Here is a 19,330-nt window from a genome sequence, read left to right on the forward strand (position 1 = left end):
CCACAATAACCGCCTCGACCAACGACGTCAAGATCGCCTTGAGTCTGCATTCCGCCTTCAATCCAACCTCACATCACGTCACAACCACCTGCCCATCATGCCTCGCGAAGTTTCCGACATCAAGCAGTTCATCGAGATCTGCCGCCGCAAGGATGCCTCCTGTACGTCTTTCCTGTGATTGCGGACGGCTCGGGTGCTACGGCTCCCCGGTTGGAGCTCCGGGCTGGACGTTTGGGAGCTTGCACCAATGCGAGAATGACCTCAACACTGAAGCTAACCATCCGTCTCCGTAATGCACAGCTGCCCGCATCAAGCGCAACCGCAACACCCAGCAGATCAAGTTCAAGGTCCGCTGCCAGCGCTTCATCTACACCCTCGTCCTGAAGGACTCCGACAAGGCCGACAAGCTGAAGCAGAGCCTGCCTCCTGGTGCGTTCCTTCACCCGAATTACACTACATCTGTTACGTGACCAAGGAACGGATGGCTGTTGGTCTCATTCCGAGACCGGCTGATACCTGATTGGACAAGAGGAGACCACGACGGTCGGAAATTGACAAGGACCTACGCTGACCGCTGATTCCTGCCTACAGCTCTCAAGGTCGTCGACGTCTCCAAGGGCGACAAGAAGAAGTCTCTGTAAACACTTTCCTTCATTGGAACTAGGACTATAGGACCGCGGGGGGAACAATGGTCGAAAGCATGATTCAACTGTCAAATGGGAATTAGCATGGGCATAATTGTCCCCTTGTGGGCCGACACTGGAATAATCGGATTAAAGCATAAATGATATGTGGAATTGACCATTTCAGCGTCTGTCACCGGATGCTGGGTGTGTGATAGTCAACACGATCGGCATTTTCTTTCTCACCGGCCAGGCGACCTACAAGTCTCAATTAACCGCCGGGGCATGCTTTGTCGGGGCACCCTGGATTCTACAACATAATAAAGATCAAAAAACAGTTGAAAATTTGATGCAACCCTTTCGGCATCCCGAGTGTACTATTGAAGGTGCGACAACGCTGGTGTTGATCACGTTGATCAATGGACACTACGAAGTGCTCCGTCGGCTTCGCCGATTTCTCTTTCAGGATGCAGCGTGGGTTTTGTAGAGAGTCTAGGGACTCTAGGGGATATGGTACAACTTGGTTCCCACCGTGTAGGAGCCACACATAGTCGAGTCATTAGTGACCTTGGTGGATCGATGGCCCGTAAGAGCCACCCGATGGCAGGCAGCTTGGCATGCCATGAAGCGGCCCAAATGCCGTCCTCAGCGTCGATTTGAGACAAGATGGAACATGTCAGGTTCGGAGGCCAGTGCCATCTAACAGCACCCGTAGTCTAGACAGTCGATGCCGACCCTCAGCGACGATCCTTTCTGACTCCATCAACAGAACAGCCTATTTGGGTCTTGGCAGGCTGGCGCTGAAACGCCTGCCAACTTCCCTTCAATTTCTCCCTGTCACAGGCTGGATGATCGTCGGTCATGGCTCATTCTCCAACACTCAGGGAATCAGGTTAACCCCTCCCCTTCCTGACCCTACTGACTCGAGTCTTTGCGAAGGAGGGGAAAAGAATGCATTGTTGGTCGACAGAGTACACACTCCAGGCAGAGTACTACTATGAGACCGTGGGCTGCCGGATTTTGCGCTGGCAATGCCCTGATGACCACCTGCCATGGCGGAGTTTTATACATCCCATCGCCTCATCCGTGGCACGGAGTAAGCCCCGTCGAATCATCGCTGCAGCTGGGGGCGCTTAAGCGCTAATCATTTCTATTCAGGTCACGGCAAGGTCCCGGGGGATGACGGATAGATCTCGGTCATATAGGGCTCCCACTTTTCCCCCCCATCGTTGAAGACCCAAGACGACCGGTGCGATTCCTTTTCAGGAACGGATGCAGGACGAGGTGGTCTAGGGGCTTCACCATTCTTCTAGTTCAGACTCGAGAATTGCCGTCGGTCCGTCATCCCGGCCTGCCCTGGGGGATCGGCATGGCTTTGTCCAGGAATAACTCAGCCATGCAGAATGCCACACGCTTTGTTTCTACCTCCCTCATTAAGGAGAAACAACATCAGTCCACTATGGGTCCCATTGTCTGGCGGGTACTTCCCAGTTCCCAATGTTTCCACACAACGGTCGAATGTGATACTTCTTGGCTCGACTTTTTTTTTTTTTATGTGCCAACTCCAAACCCTTGGAGTATTGGGAGTCTAGGACATCTATGAGGTGATGAGTTTTGGCAACTAATTTCCATGCTCAAGTGCAAGTGCCGAGAACAGCAATGGCATGCCATCATGGGTTACCCAGCAGGACAAGGAGAACAAGTCCGAGGGTTAAATGCAACTCGTGAAAGCAGGTTGTAACCTCGCAAGCGCTGGCCTTGATCCATCGTCCATCCGAGAAGGCCCTATTGGCCTCTGAGGCCCCATTATGTCGAACGGACCCTGCACCGTTGGGTTCCCGGATAATTTCACCACCTATTCTGGCGTTACGGACCAGACAGGCCAAGAGTGGAGCGTCCTCCTCTCTCTCAATGCTAATTATAACAAGACCTCCATCAGATGAGATATAAAAGGGCCCTCGAATACCCATCTGTCATGTCTCTTTTCTTCTTCATCCCCAAACTCATTGAACTCTATCCTCATTCCTTCTCTTCGCCTTTGGTCAAGCAGGACTCTTAATCATCGGCACCGGATTTGACATCCTTTTCTCTCTTTGAATCATACACAATGGCCCTCTCCAAGATTGCTTCCCTCACCGGCCTTCTGGCCTCCGCTTCTCTCGTCGCTGGTCACGGCTACGTCTCTGGCATCGTCGCCGATGGCACCTAGTATGTTCAATCAATCCCAGCCCTTCGTTCTATCCATGTATATAGTGGAAAGATGCTAACCATGGCACAGCTACGGCGGATACCTTGTTGACAAGTACGCCTACTCGGACAACCCCCCTGACACCGTTGGCTGGTCCACCAGCGCCAGCGACCTTGGTTTCGTCGACGGCACCGGCTACTCGTCGGAGGACATCATCTGCCACAAGGACGGCAAGCCCGGTGCCCTGACTGCCTCCGTCAAGGCTGGCTCGGACGTTGAATTCCAGTGGACTGAATGGCCCGAAAGCCACCACGGCCCCGTCATCTCGTACCTTGCCGCGTGCGACGGCGAGTGCTCGTCCGTCGACCCGACTTCTCTGAAGTTCTTCAAGATCGACGCCAAGGGCCTCATCGATGGCAGCAGCCCTCCCGGACAGTGGGCCACCGACGACCTGATCAGCAACAACAACTCGTGGACCACCACCATCCCCTCGTCCATCGCCAACGGCAACTACGTCCTGCGCCACGAGATCATCGGTCTCCACTCCGCCGGTCAGGAGAACGGTGCCCAGAACTACCCCCAGTGTGTCAACATCAAGGTCACCGGCGGCGGCAGCGCCAGCCCTGACGGCACTGCGGGCGAGGCCCTGTACAAGGCCGACGACGATGGCATCAAGTTCGACATCTACTCCGACCTCAGCGACGGATACCCCATCCCCGGCCCTGCCAAGTTCGACGCTTAAACACAAGATTATCAGGCTGGTTTCTGTTTTATCTTCTCGCTAGGTGGATTGGACCTTTGTCCATGGATTGACAAAGTCTTGTTAAATACCGGATAATGGAATGAGGTTGAGTTCTTTGAGCATACTAGTTTCCTTGTAAGGGCATTCGGTAGTAGTGCCTGTAGATTCTTAGAGTTCGATTCCCATCGTAGCTCGCATAGCCATGATCCACAGAACTCTTCAGAGACCAACGGCAACATGACCACTCTGTAAACGACTTCTAATCTCGTCCTTCTATTTTCATCGCCATGCGGATATCTAGTAATGGTCAACCTCCTGCTCACTCCTCCCATACTCCATCTCAACATACCCATTAACCCCGGCACTCTCCAGCCCCCTATTCATACTCTCCCTCCCCAAATCTGTCCTCCTCAACTCAAACTCCCCAAAATAATTCGGCTCCTCCGTGACCCTCTTGAACGATGCCCCCTCAAACAGTGCCAAACTCCGCTCATTCCCCTGACCGATCTTCACACTCAAACAAGAAAACTTCAACCCCCCTTCCCATTCCCTTTCCACCTTCTTCCCCATGGCCTCCTTCGCAACCTCATCGCCTCGCACAAACTCCTCCAAAATCTCACCCTCCCGGTCCGCTACATACCGCAAAAACGATAGTAGCGCAGCCTTCCCGAACCCGCGACGCTGATTGCCCTTCTCGGCGATCATAAGCTCGATCTCGCCGACGATCAGGGGCTCGGAGCCACCTTCCTCGCCGTCGTCGACGCGCAGAAACAAATTGATGTCTCCGATCATGTTGGCGGGGCTGTCGGCTTGGTCGGTGAGGGGCCCAGACACAGGCTGGCACACAATAAAGGTCAGTTTATCGGGGTCCTGGCGCCAGCTTTGTTGCATAGTGTATTCCTCCTCTAGTGTGAGGGGCTCCGAGGCGGTGGCTTCTTGGATTTCCTGGTGGGGTGGTTAGTGTTTTAGGTGGTTGTGGGCGTGTTACCTATGCTAGTGTACGGGTGGTGGGAGAATCTATATTTTAAGAAAAGTAGAGTAGGGGAGAGGATGTAGGTAGTAGACAATTCATACCGGGTCTTTCATCCACTCGTGATAGCGCGGGACATGCCATTTCGAGTATGGGACTAGAAGCACCTTGGAGGTGGAGATTGCTGGAAGTGGGTTCTGTGAGCGATTTCCCTGTTCCATGAGAGATATTGTACGCACCAGTCTTGGCATTGAGCAGCATGATGACTATGTTGAGGTTTTTGTGCAGAGAGGGAAATCGGGAGAATGGAAGACGCAGAAAGACAAGCGGAAACGACGATTTCCTGCCTGGTCTTGGCACGCGGCCTGAGGTGTATAGGTAGCTACCCTCGAGTTATATTATGCTATATTCGATGCGCTTCAGTTCGTACAAGTTACATTTATTGGAATATATAGCCATTAATGAAATCATTGCTTTTCTTCCTTCCCTGCAAAAGTCCCGAATTTGATCACCTCCGCCTCCAAGGTCTCTGTGTCCACTAGAACAAGCTCCCCGGTTTCGCGGAACTTGGGAATCGACAGAAGACGAACTCGCTGAGCCGGCGTGTTGTCATTCGAATCAGTCATTTCCGTGTCGGCTCCGTTGAGTCTCCATGGAGCATCACTCTCAATGACGGCGGTTTTAAATCCGGGTTGGTTGCCGGCGAAGAAAACATGGGGGCAAGATTGCATCACAAACGGATCATGTGTTTGGAAAGGATAAGACCCTGTTGTAAGAGGTTAGCATCGAGCGAGATTGAAGCATCGAAAGAGATCGGTGGACTTACAGATAGTATCAGGTGCCGTGGGGACACCGCATCTCCAGCGCAAGATAGCTTCCATGATTCGAATCCTGGCTTCCCCGTCTCCATTGGTGTCGATGTTTCCATCCTCATCGGCAAAGTCAAGGTAGCGAAGCACGTCGTCTACATTCTGTCCACTGGAGCCCCACAAACGCCACCCCTCGACGTCGCCCTCCCACGGGTTCGTGACACTGTCGAACCAACCTGGTTCGGGCGTGTCTTCGCCGGAGGGAGGTGGAGCGCAGTATGCTCTGGCCCGCGGGAACATGGCCCGGTGAATCCCTTGTTGCGGCAATGCGAAATTGGCGGGATCGCTTGCTCCCGGCATGAGAGTCACCGGTATACTAGGCAGAATCTCCGCGAGGAAGGTATCTAATTGGATGATGGGTGAGGCATTGTACGCCGAGGCGTCATATCCATACTTCTTCGGACCGCTCTTATTCTTCGCAGCCCCATTCTCATTGGGGTCCACGGTCGTACTGGCCCCGAGCGAGTTTCCCGCAATGACCAGCCTTGTGATCGCGGACGCATTGAATGTGCTTTCGTCGTTATTTTCCGACGAAGCGCCGGTGTAACCCAGAAGATAGTCGGTCAAAAGCTCCAAAGTCATAGTGTCGCTCGACGTTCCCGTTATTCCAAGACCACTTACGAAAGCGATCTTGCCTTTGCTCGTTGGACCCTTCGCCAAAGACTCGTCTCTCTCCCATCGACGGGGCTGGCGAGGTAGATCGGGGACCTTGATATCAATCGACTCAAAATCTCCGTTGGCATTTTCCGTTCCCAGAACAGCAACTATGGCTCCCGTTGCCAATTGTGTGGATCGTAGCATACTCCCTGTCAATCGCAAACGACCTGATTCGTCCTCGAGCATGATCTGAGTCGACTCGGGACTCGACGGATCGAGGTATGTGCGGCGGGGCGGAGGCGCCAATGTATAGTTCTACCGCTTAAGAATCAGCGAGTCGAAACATTGACGGGTCAAGAAGTCGAGTTTTACATGTTTCGTCAAGTCTTCGAGAATATTGGGTTTCAAGGGCATATCCATGTAGATTGTTCCGGCCACCCAGCAAAGCTCTCCCTGTCTCACATCCAACACTCTTTCTACCCGACGCGCGTGTTCTCCTGCAATCTATCCCAAGCCGAATCCGTCAGCAATTGGCCAGGAGACAGCTGTATGTCTTTTCCGGACGGCGACGATTAAGCTGTTTGACAGTGTCGTAACTGCAGAGTGTTGGCCTTACACTGAATCCTTCCCATGCTTCGATCGCAACCTCCTCCACTGCCGGTTTAAGTTTCGCGAGCCGTAGGAAATACATGTCGCCATATTGTTGTTGATAGTGCCGTTCTTGACCGGGGGGTAGTTGAAAAGTGTGAAGAGGGTTGTAATGCGAGGTTTCACGGTATACCGGCGTATGTTCCTTCTCACTGAAGTTGAATGCCAAAGTTAGCCATTGTACTTCTATTAAGAGCTCCGAAGGAAGCATTCAGGGCTTGAATGATCGCGGCGAGGGGGGTTTGTGAGCAAACCTTGGAGGGCGCATAAACTCATTATCCGTCGCGTCGGATGCCATTTTGTCGATTTTTCCGTCCGATCTTCAATCGAGTGAAGATGGTGACTGCGACGGAGGAAGGGCGGGGAAAGACGTGGTGGAGGATTAATTGATGGTCGGTGGTTGAAGAACTTCTGTCGGCGGACGCGAATCACGCGTCTTTTGGCGTTGCGTAATTACAGTACCGCTTTGGGCTTCTCCGCCCGCACTCAACGCTTCCATCTCTCCATCTATCGTCGTCTAGCATCACCGAGAGCAATGGAGCGCTCATTTATCAAAAGAACTCAATTACCAGATACTGAGATGAAAGACCTCGAAAGTCCATCACTGTTTGAGTTGCACCTACTGCCGAAGACAATTCTACATACTCCATCGTCTCGAGGACATGAACACATTTATCGGAGACAATAACAAAGACCCTACCCAAAAGGTCTAATGACGTCCTATACTCTGGAAATCATTGGATCCCAGTCCTGAAAATTGAGCGCTATACATATGGTGCTAGAAATAGTGGCTCATCAACCAAGGAGCACAAGCTTCCGAACGTTCTGAGATGATACCAGTGCAAAGAGTAGAGCAGAGTTGGCCCTAAGCGTACGTCAGAGGCTTACCAAGATGAAATCAAGGGAGACCGGCTTGCAAAGATGAATAACTCCCAATCGCGTGTCGGGAATTTCATCATATTCCGTCCTTGCCTCACCCCCACATGCCAATGGATCACTCGGTATGCCGAATGTTTCCCTCTTGAACACTGAAAGACATCGTTCGAACTGGCCGCATTCTCGATCAAGCGCGAAATTATTCTGGCCTGCAATGAAGGAGGGCGCTTTTAAGGTCGTAATGACCAGAATAGGCCAAGTAGAATACCATGGAAAAATACTTCCAGGCTACATTCCTATTCGGTCAGTGGTGTTTCTCGTCAGAGCATTGTTAGGTAGATTGGACCATTCTTGCCTCCTGTCGCCCTTTGGAGTTGATTTCTTTATTAGTCCCATGTCTACTTACTCTTCCCAAGCTAAACCATTCAACGACACCAGCAATCGCACTTGAACTTCTGACCGGGTTTGAAGATGAGAGCTTCAAGCCTACTTAGCTGCCCGATGGGGTGGTCCGCCACAATCCTCCTGATATGCACATTCACTACGGCCTTTAGATTTGATTTATTTCCACGAGACTTTCAAACACTGTTCAGGCGAAGTCTTCCGGGTGCTCTGGCGGTAGCCCCTCAAGGTGCAGTGGGCTACTATCAACCTCCACCAGGGCCTGTCACCTACAATTACAACCATTTGCCGTTGCCAACCTGGCCCGTCGCAGCTACAATGGGGACTGCGACCACGCCGACTACTACCCGCAAAGCATCTCAAGGAGCGGTTGAGGGCTCAGTGCGAACGGGTGACGTGCCAGTGAATGTGTAAGTCTGGATCGACCGGACCTCATGCTTGAAATAGCTGACCAATTCCCGTGCATACATAGTCCACGAAAGAACGTCGCTATCGTAACCGGAACTGTCACAAGGCCTGGCGCGGTCATGGCTGCGACACAGACAGCAATGGCCCGCAGGGATGCGGTCATAGCATCGACTAGCTTGGTGTTTTCTGTTTTCCTTGCAGCAGTGCTGGTTTGACTGCACAAAAAAATTGGTTTCGATGGGGCGAATTTGCTGGTAGTTATTTAAAACTGTGCTTGTGGCCCTCTACAAAAGTTATTATTTTAAGCGCGCGAAAATTACATAGAATTGCTGCATCTAGGACCGGGAGATTGTGTCCATTGTATTATAGTTCTAAAGCAGAAATTTTCCGTACGATGATTTTGAACTTTGTATTCCTAAATTCCTAAATATATAATCGGACGCCCGAGGTTGGGAGAGATTAAGGGAAGGGTTTGATGGATGTAGATGGCTGCTACGGTATAGGAATTTGAGCACTAGAGCAGACAGCAGATTTCAAGCTATGCTCAGTCGCTTGATACTCCTGAAACATAATCCTAGCCCTCAAAACAGGACGCATACTAAATAAGCCTTCCTGTCTTTGGATCAACCTGCTGTCGGCCCTTGAAATCCACCTTCAGCGACTTGGTGCCCTTTCGGACCAAATCCTGAAACCAATCCGGGGCACCTCGCTGACGAGTCTGTGAGCGATAGGCTTGTACCTGAAGGCAAGAAAACTCACCAAGCCTGCAAAGTAACCGAATATTCCGGGTAGGAAGATAGTCCGACTCAGCCCACTGTTGAGTGTATCCACAATCGCATCCACAACGGTGTCAACATGCAACAGAGGCATCAAGAACCGAGACTGGTTCGTCTCTCCTTTGAACAGTGGTGTTTTTGTGAAGCTCAGCACTGCCAGAGAGGTGCGGACTTTCGGCGCATTCTGGTCTCGGAGCTCTTGAGCAAGACACTCCACGGGTGAATGAGAAGATTAGCTGTAAGCTCAGACAGTAGACATGTACGGTACTGAATACAAACCTCGTGGAATGCAATCAATCCAGCTTTCGACGCCGCGTAATCAGCTAGTCCCGGCGGCGGGATGTAAGCACTCATGGAGGCAACGTTGAAAATATGTCCGTGATTTAGCTGGACCATGGCTGGAAGAAACTCTCGGGAGAGCAGGAATGGTGCCAGCAGGTTGGTACTCAGGGTTAGATTATTGTCACTGTATGTGCCTTCGACTACGGTTCGGCCGCGCGATAGGCCGGCATTGTTGACTGGAATCGTGTTAGCTAGAGAAGCAGGAATACCGGTTCGACTCAATGACCTAGGACCGTTGGATGGCCAATTTCGGATCTGATCTTTTCACAAACCGCGGAGATTTCTGTCTTGTCGCTGAGGTCGCACCGGTGGTACACGGTGCGTTTGTTTTCTTCGTGGCAGCATTAGTAGATCTTCGTTCATTGTAGGTCTTCCAGAGTAGGGATGACTTGTAATACCGGGCTTAAAGGTCAATGGGATGATATCTAACACAACAACGCGTGCCCCCATAGCAGCCAGACGTTGAGCAACCCCAGCACCAATACCGCCGCTGCCTCCAGTCACTACCACTAGCTCCGTTTCCAAGTCCCATGTGTCATCGATAACCCAATTGTTCCGGCTTTTAGTACTTAACCAATCGTTGAGCCATAAGAGGAGACTGAGCGCTGCAGTGAACAGGAGTAGCTTCTTGTACGGCGCGATGACGCCGAGTTTTCCGCTATATACCAGCTGTAGGGCTGTCAACGTGAAAATCGGGTGGAGAAGTGTTTTTCGGAGGCCTGCTATAATCGGATCAATGTATAGGCCCTCGCGGGGGAGGAAGCGCCGTTTTGTCGTGATCGTCATGTTTTTGGGGGTGGAAGTGAAACTCGGACTGTGGTGGATGTATGGACGAGGACTTTCACTTGTCTTCGGCATGTGTTTTAACCAGGCCTCACCAGAGCTCAAGGCAGATCTCGTGCCATTTCTCTCCTCTGGCTCGGAACGGAGCCGGCTGCAGTTGACTTCAACATCAAGGGTCCGGAATGCCTCCGGACTGGCAGCTGGAAGCATCCGAAGGGGTGATAAACAGTCGCTGATACAACTTGTGTCCACTTTGCCCTTGCAGTTGCCGGAGTTCGTCTCGTCGAATGGGGCTTTACGTTCTGCAACTATTCTTCACCTATTGATCCCGCGAAAAGCAAGATTGGAAAAGACAGAAGATGACTTCGGTAGCGAGCGATGCTAGCATCCGCAATCTAAGCGGCACCTGGGTGATGGTAAATTTTCACGAAATGTCATGATATGACGCTGATCCAAGCCGCTGGGAACAGGACAAGACCCGATCGTTCAACGTCGATGGAGTGTTGAAACTGGTAAGCAGCCAGATGCAGTGCCGACTACCGAAAGAAGCTGATCAGAGTGATCAGCAAGGCGTTGGCTGGATAACAAGGAGGGCTGTTTCTGCGGCGACGGCCTTTCTGAAAATAACCCAGGGTGCAGACGCCGGCGACGAATGGATGATAATAGAACCCTCCCTATCTGGCGTTATGAACGGAGGGCAGGAGACACGTCCATTAACCTGGGCCGAGTTCAAGCACAATGACGCACTTTTCGGCCTTGTCATTATCCGTACACACTACATTGCTGGAGCGAGGGTCTCAGATCATCAAGTCAGACCGCTTGTGGAGCTTCAGACCAAAAACGCCGGGTCAAATGTTGAGACTTTCTTGACCGAGGCTGTTGTCATAGACCAAGGGGTGGAGTATTCAGGAGAAACTGTTGCAAAAGCTTTCATTCATGACTTTGTCCGCAGCGTCAACTCTGGATGGACGGCGGAGCAGGTACGCATATCAAGGAGCGTCCAGCACCTCAGATACTAACTAGGGACTTAGATCTGGGCAGTGGAAACGGTTGGCGATGAAAAGTTCTTGACACGCAGAGTTGTGGTCCAAAAAGGCACTTCTTCCGAGACTGCTCACGTCTTTTACAAGCGTCAATGATAGCAATCAGTTAGGGTGCAGAGTATTCTCCTGTGGAGGCGTATTGATACTCATATTTTGATAAGGAACAGCTATCGCTGCCTTAAATAAGCAAAACTGCTCTTCATATACTAGTTCAATTTCATGCTCATTTTTCTCCTTCATGATGCTATACCAAGGAGTAGGACATTGTATATAGCCAGTTTTGCATCCTAATCCAATTGTCCTTTTAGTTGATCAAGGCTACCACGTTAATAGCTATGGGTCTTGGTCATAACGGATATAGACGGCTCTATTATAATGCCAATCACAGGATGAACCTGAAAAAGAAAGTATCACCCTGGTGATATCGATAAATTAAATTTTAAGGACTATCTATGCTAGCTAGAGCTGACCAACGAGTAGCTGAAGCATGAACCGGCGTGCACGGACTTTGCGCACCGCGTCCACGAATGAAGAATCCAAACAAGGTGTGATAGGCATGTCACTCCTTGAAGCAAGCTACAACAAAGTTGGTAATCGCCTTTGTAGTTCTGCTGGGGGTCCTCCCAGCCGCAAAATCCATCAATGGCCCGTCATGGGCCTCATTGGCCATATACAGAGTCACAGTCCCTTTAATCTTTCTCTTCAGTAAGTCGCCAAGCCGTTGTATATGGTCGCTAAAAACCTCTTCGTAGCCCCCGGTCACAAGGATACGATCAACGACCTCGAGATTCTCCCACCAGCCTTCCGGCACATCGAGTGCCATCCCCCAGCCACTCCCAGCAGCAATCTCCTCCTGCCAGGGAGAGTCCTTGACAAGGTAAACTCCCCATTCATCCACAACCCTACGACTCAGGACATCAGCGCTGAGCCACCGCTGATAGGAAGGGGTATTGAAGTCGAATGATGATAGTGGTGATACAAGGAAACACCCTTTTACCGGGCCCTGTAGGTCGATTGTATAATCTGCTTCCCCCTCAAAGTAGCGGTGACGGTGCAGATGGGATAGAAGACATAGCGATAGGTGGCCGCCTGCTGAGTCGCCACCGAAGACAACCTAGTAAGTCAGTCAGCCTTGACCTTGTAAGGAATGCCGTCTTATGAATAAATATACATCCGACGGCTTATACCCCAAAGCAAACAGATGCTTAAGTGCGAAGATGCCCTGCATCATCTGCCTAGGATATGGGTTTGCGGGAACAAGGTCTAGTTAGTTTGTCAGAAAGCATCCTTCCACTTCACGGCAATATATCACAAACCGTATTCAAGCATACAGACACTGAGCTCAATGCCAGCGTGGCCTGCCTCCTTCCTGATATGCGCCATCCAGTCCAGGTGCCCTTCAGAAAGCGGCATCACATATCCGCCGCCTGTAGCAGTTTAGTGAAGGCCCATGGGGAGAGCAGTGAGTCTTACCGTGGAAAAAAAGCACCACCTTGTTCGCTTTCCTGGGTCCCATCCACAGGAGCCGAGTTGAACGGTCAGCCGGTAGAATATCTACCGCGCGTCTAGTTCCATGGGACGATATCCATGCATTATAGGTCTCGATAGTGGAAGGCATGATGGCCTGAAGTTGGTGTGGGGGAGCGTTGGCCATCAAGGCCCCCGCAAACGCATTCCAAATGGAAGGCCCTAAAGGTAGTCCTCTTATCCGAGCACGAACAATGGCCGCTGGAATTCTGAGTGCTGCATGCGGCAGAACCCAGCAAAGGAAGGTAAATAGGAACTGCAGTCTCAGGAAGACTGATGCATTGCTCTTCATCTTTGCAGCGTTTCCATCCACCGTGCTTGTTGGACGTCAAGTTCAAGAGTTACCGTGGAGGATGGCGCCCATCCTGGGTATTATTCGTAGTAGAGACGATCCAGCCATACTGTCAGCTTTGTCAAAGTCTCACATACCAATCATTACCTATGTTGGAGAGGGTGAAGGGGGTTTCCCTGTCCCGAAGTTCACCACAAACTCCCGGAAACCACCCGAGAGGGCCGGGATGGTTCCGGTCCTTTTAGCAGATCCACGACCCGCTGCCATATTGAACCAAACCCACTTCCCAGCACCACAGCTGCCTCTCAAGACAAAGGCATCACGAACCGAGGCACAAATTAGCCTCTCCACGGACCATAGCGGGCTCTAATTAATGATAAGTGCACCCGGGGCAGCTTCGGACCCCCCCGGCTCCCACCCGCCCTTACTTGGCGCAGACAATGCCTCCGAAGGCGGCCGGAGACTGGAAGCGACGAACTACTGCGCGCCGTAAGGTCGCTCTGGCCTGCAACCCGTGCAGAGAGAAGAAGATACGCTGCGATGGGAGTAAGCCAATCTGTGGACCGTGTGGGAGGCGATCATACCGGAGCGACCAGTGCGTCTATAGCACGCACACGGATAATGCCCGCTCCGCGAGCAGGGACGAGTAAGTCCAACGAGCATACATGCATTCATTGGAGAGAAGCATGAATATAATACGTCTAACGCCAGTCAGATATGTCCATGCCCTCCATCAGCGAATCAGAGAATTGGAAGAGAACTGTTTGAGGGCCGGAGTCTCCATTCGGATGTCCTCAAACTCTCAACCCGAGACATCGAGTGGGCCGAATAGCCCCGACCGAATGCCACCGGAGGGAGTTGGCGTTCCTCCGACTGCTTTCCATGCTCCTCTGGAACCTGCCCAGAACCCGACTCCTACGAGTGTTCGGCGTGGGGCACCAGGGCATGGGTCGCAGGTCACACATGGTGGCCGAGACAACAGGCAGTCTGAACCGACAGGAGAAGGAACCGCAGAGGCCTATGAATCACCATTTTTCGACGACAGCGAAGGGCATGTCACGGGTATGGGCCAGATTATAGCGCCTGGCTCCGAAAACAGGGGGCAATTCTATGGAAGTTCATCTACTGCTTCGCTCATGCGGTTTGCCTCGGAATTGATGCCCTCGCGGCCAACAAATGATTCGCGTGTCGAACCCATCGCCGGCAGACTCCAGGATACATCGACTATCTACCGGCTTGATGACTTCGTGCTGCCGCCGCGGACATTGGCAGATCACCTCTTAAACTGCTTTTTCGATCATGTCTATATTCTGTATCCATTCTTTGACCGACCTGCGTTTGAAGCGGCGTACCGCAATCTCTGGCGCGCAGAGGATGAGCCCAACATCGCTCTCACAGACCAGAGAATCGGACTAGGATCACGCGCAGAGTCCGGGCCTAAGTCAATTGTCTTTCATTCTGCACTTAACTGTATCTTTGCTCTGGGCTGCCAGTTTGCGGATATTGCGTCCGAGGAAGTCGAGCTGGTCGCGAATTCCTTCTTCCTTCGAGCGAAGAGGTTTATTGGTCTTGATTTCCTTGATATTAATACGCTCGGTGTAGTTCAGGCATTATTGATCACGGCGTTATTTCTGCAAAGCTCGCCATATCCCAGCCGGTGCTGGCAGTCGGTTGGTGTGGCCTGCAGAGTTGCCTTGGGATTGGGGCTACATGAATCAGATACTCTGGCAACATTAGCCCCTTTGGAGTCGGATATTCGACGGCGGACCTGGCATGGCTGTGTAATGATGGATGTGTAAGACCTGCCAACCACTTCTGTTCTCTCCAACCGTGCTAATCCATGGCCCACAGCACATTGAGTATGACATATGGCAGACCAAGCATGACCAGCCACCTGGCTCCTTTTCCTCCCCCGAGCGACTCAGACGTACCCTGCCATCCGAACGGTCCCGGGGAGCCATCTCTCATGGCGTTCTACACCGAGTCCATCAAGGTTTACGATATCCTCGATCGAATCTTGTCTGATGTGTATTACACCTGGCGGGGCCGTTCCCGCCAGGATCAACTGCACCCTTCAACCAGAAGCCTTGGGGGTCTAGACACTGTCCTTGAAATCGAGAGGCAGCTTACCTTGTTTGAAGCGAATCTTCCTTCCTTCCTTAAGTGGACGTTGGTGCCGTCTGGAATGTCTGCGGATGGAGAATCAACACGAACCATCGCCAAACAGCGCAATGTTTTACATGCCAGGTGTGCTTCTCCTGAATCCCCCGAGTTAATGCCTGCTCACTGCCTATGCAGATATATTCATCTCCACCTTCTTCTCTACCGACCTATCTTCACCCAGCTTTACTCCGCAAGAGTCAGCAAGCAAGAGAATTCAAGTAGGCCGGAGTTTCAAAAAGGTCCAACATTCCAAAGCTGCTTGACACAGAGTGCCATATACTCCTCCGTTGCTAGTAAATGCGCCTCAGCATGCGTGATGGCAGCGGCCGATCTCACACACCTAGTCCATGAGACCTATCGGACCGATGCCGCCGATGCATGGTGGTACAACGGATTCTGTGCGTTGCCAGTGAATTCCACATCGCTCTGTCTATTATGCTAACTGTACTGGCTCAGACGTATCAACCGCTGCTATCGTCCTTCTCATGTCCCTCTCCGCCCCATCAATGCTCGATCCATTCACCATGGACAAAGCGCGGGAAGCCTGGAAAGAGGCGATGCGGGTTTTAGAATCTATGGCTTCATTCCGCCGTTCCGCTACCAACACTCTTCAATTTCTGCAAGGCGCGTATCGCCAGGCTGTGCCTGGTGATGTACACCAGACAGGCACGGATGTTACAGGTGTTGCTTCGCAGCTTCGAAGTGACGTCGCTCAGTTGAATGACACGTTCGACCATCCGGTTAACGACCCAACACAGATACCGTTCTTCAATTGGGAGGAATTCGCCGCCAGTATGGGTCCTGGGCTGGATGATTTGGGGTTCTTAACTAGGCTTGATTTTCCTGATTGCTTAGGCTGAGACCAACTTTGTCCATACTATACGTTTCTCATGAGTACGCCTGGAATTTAGTTTCACGGTTTCCCAGTTTGATGAATATGTACACAACTGGATACCAAGAATAACACCGCCAAGTCTCACCCCCAATATCATGAGAAGGTTAGCATCTAATTCAGCCTAGTCAGCAGACATAAGAAGGCTGAGCAGACCCTCGCACCCCTTCACTCCATCCTCTTTATCTCATTCTTCTTAGGGAGATCCCACCCCACCACATCCGTCCCATGAATCCAATCCATCAAGCCAATAGTCCCGTAGTTCACGCGGAACTTCTCATGATGCAAGTCATGGATTTCCGCTGGCGGAAGCTTCAAGAAGTCATATCCGCTATGGTCTGCCGCCGCCTCCCAGAGCTCAAAGAGAACAAAGGCCATGAGGGATAGCATGTGCGCGCCCTTGAGGTATAGCGGAAGCGTAATGGGTAAGACATTGGCGAGAAGATGCTCGACCGGATGGGCATACTCGGCTGCGAAAGCCACTGGCGCCGTGTATTTGTGGTGCATCTTGTGGATATAGACGTAGACACTGGGGTGGTGGAGGGCGCGGTGAACATAGTAGAATGAGATTTCTCGTGCTAGCAATCCGAATGCGAAATCCACGAGGAATGTCTTGAACGGGGGCACGATCGGGTCCAGATTCGTAATTGCGTGGTCGAGCCCTGTGAAGGAGAGCATCAGGCCGGCGAGCGCAACTGACCAGACATGATTAAACAAGGTCACTTTCACGCAGTGCAGGATCTGTTGACGGGTTGGTTGGCGGCGGGCGTCTTGGATTTTGTGGCGCTGGGAGAATTTCGGGAACAGAGTGTCAATCAGCAAGTAGAACGATGCAGGAATGAGAAATCCGACGATCTGAACCAAGATAATTGCCGCGAACTCGATCGTGCCCGGTCTGTATGTTGTGGTGGCATGAGACCAGGCGGCCTGTAGTTGGGAGTGGAGATCCATGGTTGTGGTGTCGTTTGGGGTCTGGCGACTGGCTGTCTTTAAGATTCAGGGATAATGGGCAAGGCTTCAAGATAGAACGGACCTGTTCCGATCTGCTTTCCAAAGACGCCGAGGCTGACAACCGGGACTGTCCCGAATGATGGTGAAATGCTCAGGCCAACTTCTCCTGTATGAGGGGGATTCTATGCGCAACTCCGGAAGCCTTCCGAGTTGACTTTGTGCTAACTTGCGACGACGGTCATACATAAATCTAATGTCGGGACCAAAGTAGAGATTTCAAGAATGGCCAAGTTCCAATTGGTCTACATTATTCCCCGATATGGTCTCCAAGTTCCCCGACGTTCCATCCTACAGCCAGGTAGCCTGTGTCGGTGCCGGTCTATCAGCTGTCGCCCTGGGAGCCTCGCTGAAGCGATGGTACGGTTTGGAAGACATCCGCTTCTTCGAACGGCATCCAACTAGCGGTGGGACATGGTACATCAGCACCTATCCAGGTCAGTCGGAGCCGCGTGCTGTGTCTCTCCCTTGGTCAACTTACATGCCGTAGGATGCGGTTGCGACGTCCCGAGCGCTCTGTACAGCTTCTCCTTCGCTCTAAACCCCAACTGGACGAAGCTCATGCCATCGAATACGGAGCTTAAGGAGTATGTCGATAACGTGGTCGATACGTACGACCTTCGTCCGAAGATGACATTTGGAACGGAAGTCGTCCGCAGCTTCTGGCGGGATGATGCAAACCGGTGGCTTCTCTACCTGCGCGATCTGAATACTGGACGCGAATATACCCATGAATGCCAGGTTCTCTTTGCCGCCACAGGACAGCTTGTCGAACCACGCCCCTGTGAGATCCCCGGCGCCGAAGACTTCCGCGGGCGTATCTTTCACTCCGCGAGGTGGGATCATAGCGTGAATCTTGAAGGGAAGAATGTTGTTGTTATCGGGAATGGATGTGCGTCCTTTGCTTTTCTGGTTGAAGGAGAAAGGCTGAAATCAAACCAGGCACTGCTGCACAAATCGTGCCAGCTCTCGTAAACGACAAAAAGGTGAAATCCATCACGCAGATTGTCCGAACCAAGCATTGGATATTCCCAGCTCCGAACTTCCCGTACCCTCGAATTCTGCAGTGGATCTTTCGCTATGTTCCATTAGCTATGAAATTGCACAGGCTCCACATCTTCTTGGTTGCTGAGAATGATTTTCGCTTGTTTCCTATGACCAAGAGCGCGGCGAAACTCAGGGAGAAGCGACGAAGGCAAGTGGAGAAGTACATGCGAGAGGCAAGTCCAGAGAAATACCATGACCTCCTGATCCCGGACTTTGACGTAGCCTGCAAGGTATATCTCCCTTAACTCTGTTTGGACGTCAATTATGCTGATTCAACACTCAAGAGGAGAATCTTCGATCCTGGATATCTGGAATCGCTTCACAGCGAAGCGGTCCTCCTGACCGACGCGAAGACCCAAAAGATCATTGCAGATGGCATTGAGTCAGATAAAGGCTTCATACCAGCGGATGTGATCGTCCTCGCGACAGGCTTCCAGACCAACAAATTTATCCCGTACATGGACGTTGTCGGACGCAAGGGCGAGAACGTCTCCGAGCACTGGAAAAGATACGATGGCCCAGCTGCCTATAACTGCTCTGTGTTAAGCGGGTTTCCCAACTTCTTCATACTCCTGGGACCGAACGCGGCAACCGGGCATACGTCAGCGATGATGGCTGCGGAGAAGTATGTCACTCGTTCTTATTTCTGTGCTAGATCTTGGAATCTAACAACTCTCCTAGCTCCGTCAATTATGCTCTCCGCGTCCTAAAGCCAGTCCTAGATGGCGACGCCGCTTCGGTCGAGCTCAAGGCTAAAGCCGAGCACGACTACGTGTACTGGGTGCAAGACGCGTTGAGTAAACGCGTTTGGAACGCTGGCTGTTTATCAGTAAGTTTACCGGAACACTGTCTATACTGTCCTCTTTCTAACTGATTCCCCAGTGGTATATAAATGACAAGAAGTGGAACTCCATGTCCTATCCCTGGACTCAAGCCCACTACTGGTGGAGGAGTCTTTTTCCCACCTGGTCGGACTGGAACATCAAGGTTTGCTCTCAACTTCGTTTGATTCGGTGCACATGGTATACTGACTGCAAGTAGAAAGTGGAAAAGCCATCGACCCGTTCGTCGCCCCGGATTTTGCTCCTGGCTCTATTGTTGGTTGGGATTTTGGGAGTCGCGCAGTCAAGTATC

At 51.7% G+C, this 19,330-nt stretch overlaps 11 protein-coding genes across 11 annotated transcripts; 6 read left to right on the forward strand and 5 right to left on the reverse strand.

Moving 5' to 3' along the window:
* Nucleotides 1-97: 97 nt before the first annotated feature.
* P170DRAFT_469970 (60S ribosomal protein eL38) lies at nt 98-641 on the forward strand (the record flags this gene model as incomplete). The annotated part of the gene is made up of 3 exons (XM_024852691.1): nt 98-161; nt 301-429; nt 592-641. The coding sequence occupies 3 exons, from the start codon at nt 98-100 to the stop codon at nt 639-641; spliced, it is 243 nt and encodes an 80-aa protein (XP_024709811.1).
* A 1,994-nt stretch (nt 642-2,635) lies between these two features.
* Nucleotides 2,636-3,593, forward strand: P170DRAFT_460630 (lytic polysaccharide monooxygenase auxiliary activity family 9 protein). The gene is made up of 2 exons (XM_024851952.1): nt 2,636-2,831; nt 2,902-3,593. The coding sequence occupies exons 1-2, from the start codon at nt 2,731-2,733 to the stop codon at nt 3,551-3,553; spliced, it is 753 nt and encodes a 250-aa protein (XP_024709812.1). The 5' UTR covers nt 2,636-2,730; the 3' UTR covers nt 3,554-3,593.
* Nucleotides 3,594-3,692: 99 nt separating this feature from the next.
* P170DRAFT_432160 (uncharacterized protein) lies at nt 3,693-4,792 on the reverse strand. The gene is made up of 3 exons (XM_024848200.1): nt 4,763-4,792; nt 4,628-4,707; nt 3,693-4,498 (listed from the first exon to the last, which is right to left on the reverse strand). Exons 1-3 carry the CDS (start codon nt 4,782-4,784, stop codon nt 3,851-3,853), a joined length of 750 nt encoding a protein of 249 aa, XP_024709813.1. The 5' UTR covers nt 4,785-4,792; the 3' UTR covers nt 3,693-3,850.
* A 148-nt stretch (nt 4,793-4,940) lies between these two features.
* P170DRAFT_460632 (DNA-directed DNA polymerase delta subunit POL31) lies at nt 4,941-7,028 on the reverse strand. Its single transcript, XM_024851953.1, has 5 exons — nt 6,892-7,028; nt 6,606-6,789; nt 6,362-6,493; nt 5,350-6,304; nt 4,941-5,289 (listed from the first exon to the last, which is right to left on the reverse strand). The coding sequence occupies exons 1-5, from the start codon at nt 6,933-6,935 to the stop codon at nt 4,991-4,993; spliced, it is 1,614 nt and encodes a 537-aa protein (XP_024709814.1). The 5' UTR covers nt 6,936-7,028; the 3' UTR covers nt 4,941-4,990.
* Nucleotides 7,029-7,984: 956 nt separating this feature from the next.
* P170DRAFT_460633 (uncharacterized protein) lies at nt 7,985-8,635 on the forward strand (the record flags this gene model as incomplete). The annotated part of the gene is made up of 2 exons (XM_024851954.1): nt 7,985-8,325; nt 8,388-8,635. The coding sequence occupies 2 exons, from the start codon at nt 7,985-7,987 to the stop codon at nt 8,536-8,538; spliced, it is 492 nt and encodes a 163-aa protein (XP_024709815.1). The 3' UTR covers nt 8,539-8,635.
* A 286-nt stretch (nt 8,636-8,921) lies between these two features.
* P170DRAFT_345360 (short chain dehydrogenase/reductase family protein) lies at nt 8,922-10,227 on the reverse strand (the record flags this gene model as incomplete). Its single annotated transcript, XM_024843510.1, has 5 exons — nt 8,922-9,032; nt 9,083-9,310; nt 9,379-9,617; nt 9,668-9,772; nt 9,840-10,227. 5 exons carry the CDS (start codon nt 10,225-10,227, stop codon nt 8,922-8,924), a joined length of 1,071 nt encoding a protein of 356 aa, XP_024709816.1.
* A 356-nt stretch (nt 10,228-10,583) lies between these two features.
* P170DRAFT_442609 (uncharacterized protein) lies at nt 10,584-11,363 on the forward strand (the record flags this gene model as incomplete). The annotated part of the gene is made up of 4 exons (XM_024850473.1): nt 10,584-10,640; nt 10,695-10,736; nt 10,791-11,204; nt 11,256-11,363. 4 exons carry the CDS (start codon nt 10,584-10,586, stop codon nt 11,361-11,363), a joined length of 621 nt encoding a protein of 206 aa, XP_024709817.1.
* Nucleotides 11,364-11,826: 463 nt separating this feature from the next.
* Nucleotides 11,827-13,086, reverse strand: P170DRAFT_421208 (alpha/beta hydrolase; the record flags this gene model as incomplete). The annotated part of the gene is made up of 4 exons (XM_024847344.1): nt 11,827-12,381; nt 12,439-12,530; nt 12,584-12,694; nt 12,741-13,086. 4 exons carry the CDS (start codon nt 13,084-13,086, stop codon nt 11,827-11,829), a joined length of 1,104 nt encoding a protein of 367 aa, XP_024709818.1.
* Nucleotides 13,087-13,526: 440 nt separating this feature from the next.
* P170DRAFT_421209 (fungal specific transcription factor domain-containing protein) lies at nt 13,527-16,109 on the forward strand (the record flags this gene model as incomplete). Its single annotated transcript, XM_024847345.1, has 6 exons — nt 13,527-13,575; nt 13,607-13,732; nt 13,798-14,881; nt 14,938-15,333; nt 15,385-15,647; nt 15,706-16,109. The coding sequence occupies 6 exons, from the start codon at nt 13,527-13,529 to the stop codon at nt 16,107-16,109; spliced, it is 2,322 nt and encodes a 773-aa protein (XP_024709819.1).
* A 200-nt stretch (nt 16,110-16,309) lies between these two features.
* P170DRAFT_421210 (sterol desaturase family protein) lies at nt 16,310-17,092 on the reverse strand (the record flags this gene model as incomplete). Its single annotated transcript, XM_024847346.1, has 1 exon — nt 16,310-17,092. The coding sequence occupies one exon, from the start codon at nt 17,090-17,092 to the stop codon at nt 16,310-16,312; it is 783 nt and encodes a 260-aa protein (XP_024709820.1).
* Nucleotides 17,093-17,411: 319 nt separating this feature from the next.
* Nucleotides 17,412-19,237, forward strand: P170DRAFT_483099 (flavin-containing monooxygenase; the record flags this gene model as incomplete). The annotated part of the gene is made up of 6 exons (XM_024853892.1): nt 17,412-17,586; nt 17,640-18,041; nt 18,092-18,426; nt 18,481-18,821; nt 18,878-19,025; nt 19,079-19,237. 6 exons carry the CDS (start codon nt 17,412-17,414, stop codon nt 19,235-19,237), a joined length of 1,560 nt encoding a protein of 519 aa, XP_024709821.1.
* Between the last annotated feature and the right edge of the window lie 93 nt (nt 19,238-19,330).

The sequence above is a fragment of the Aspergillus steynii genome (genome assembly GCF_002849105.1).
Source record: "Aspergillus steynii IBT 23096 chromosome Unknown P170scaffold_1, whole genome shotgun sequence".
NCBI classification, from domain to species: Eukaryota; Fungi; Ascomycota; class Eurotiomycetes; order Eurotiales; family Aspergillaceae; genus Aspergillus; species Aspergillus steynii.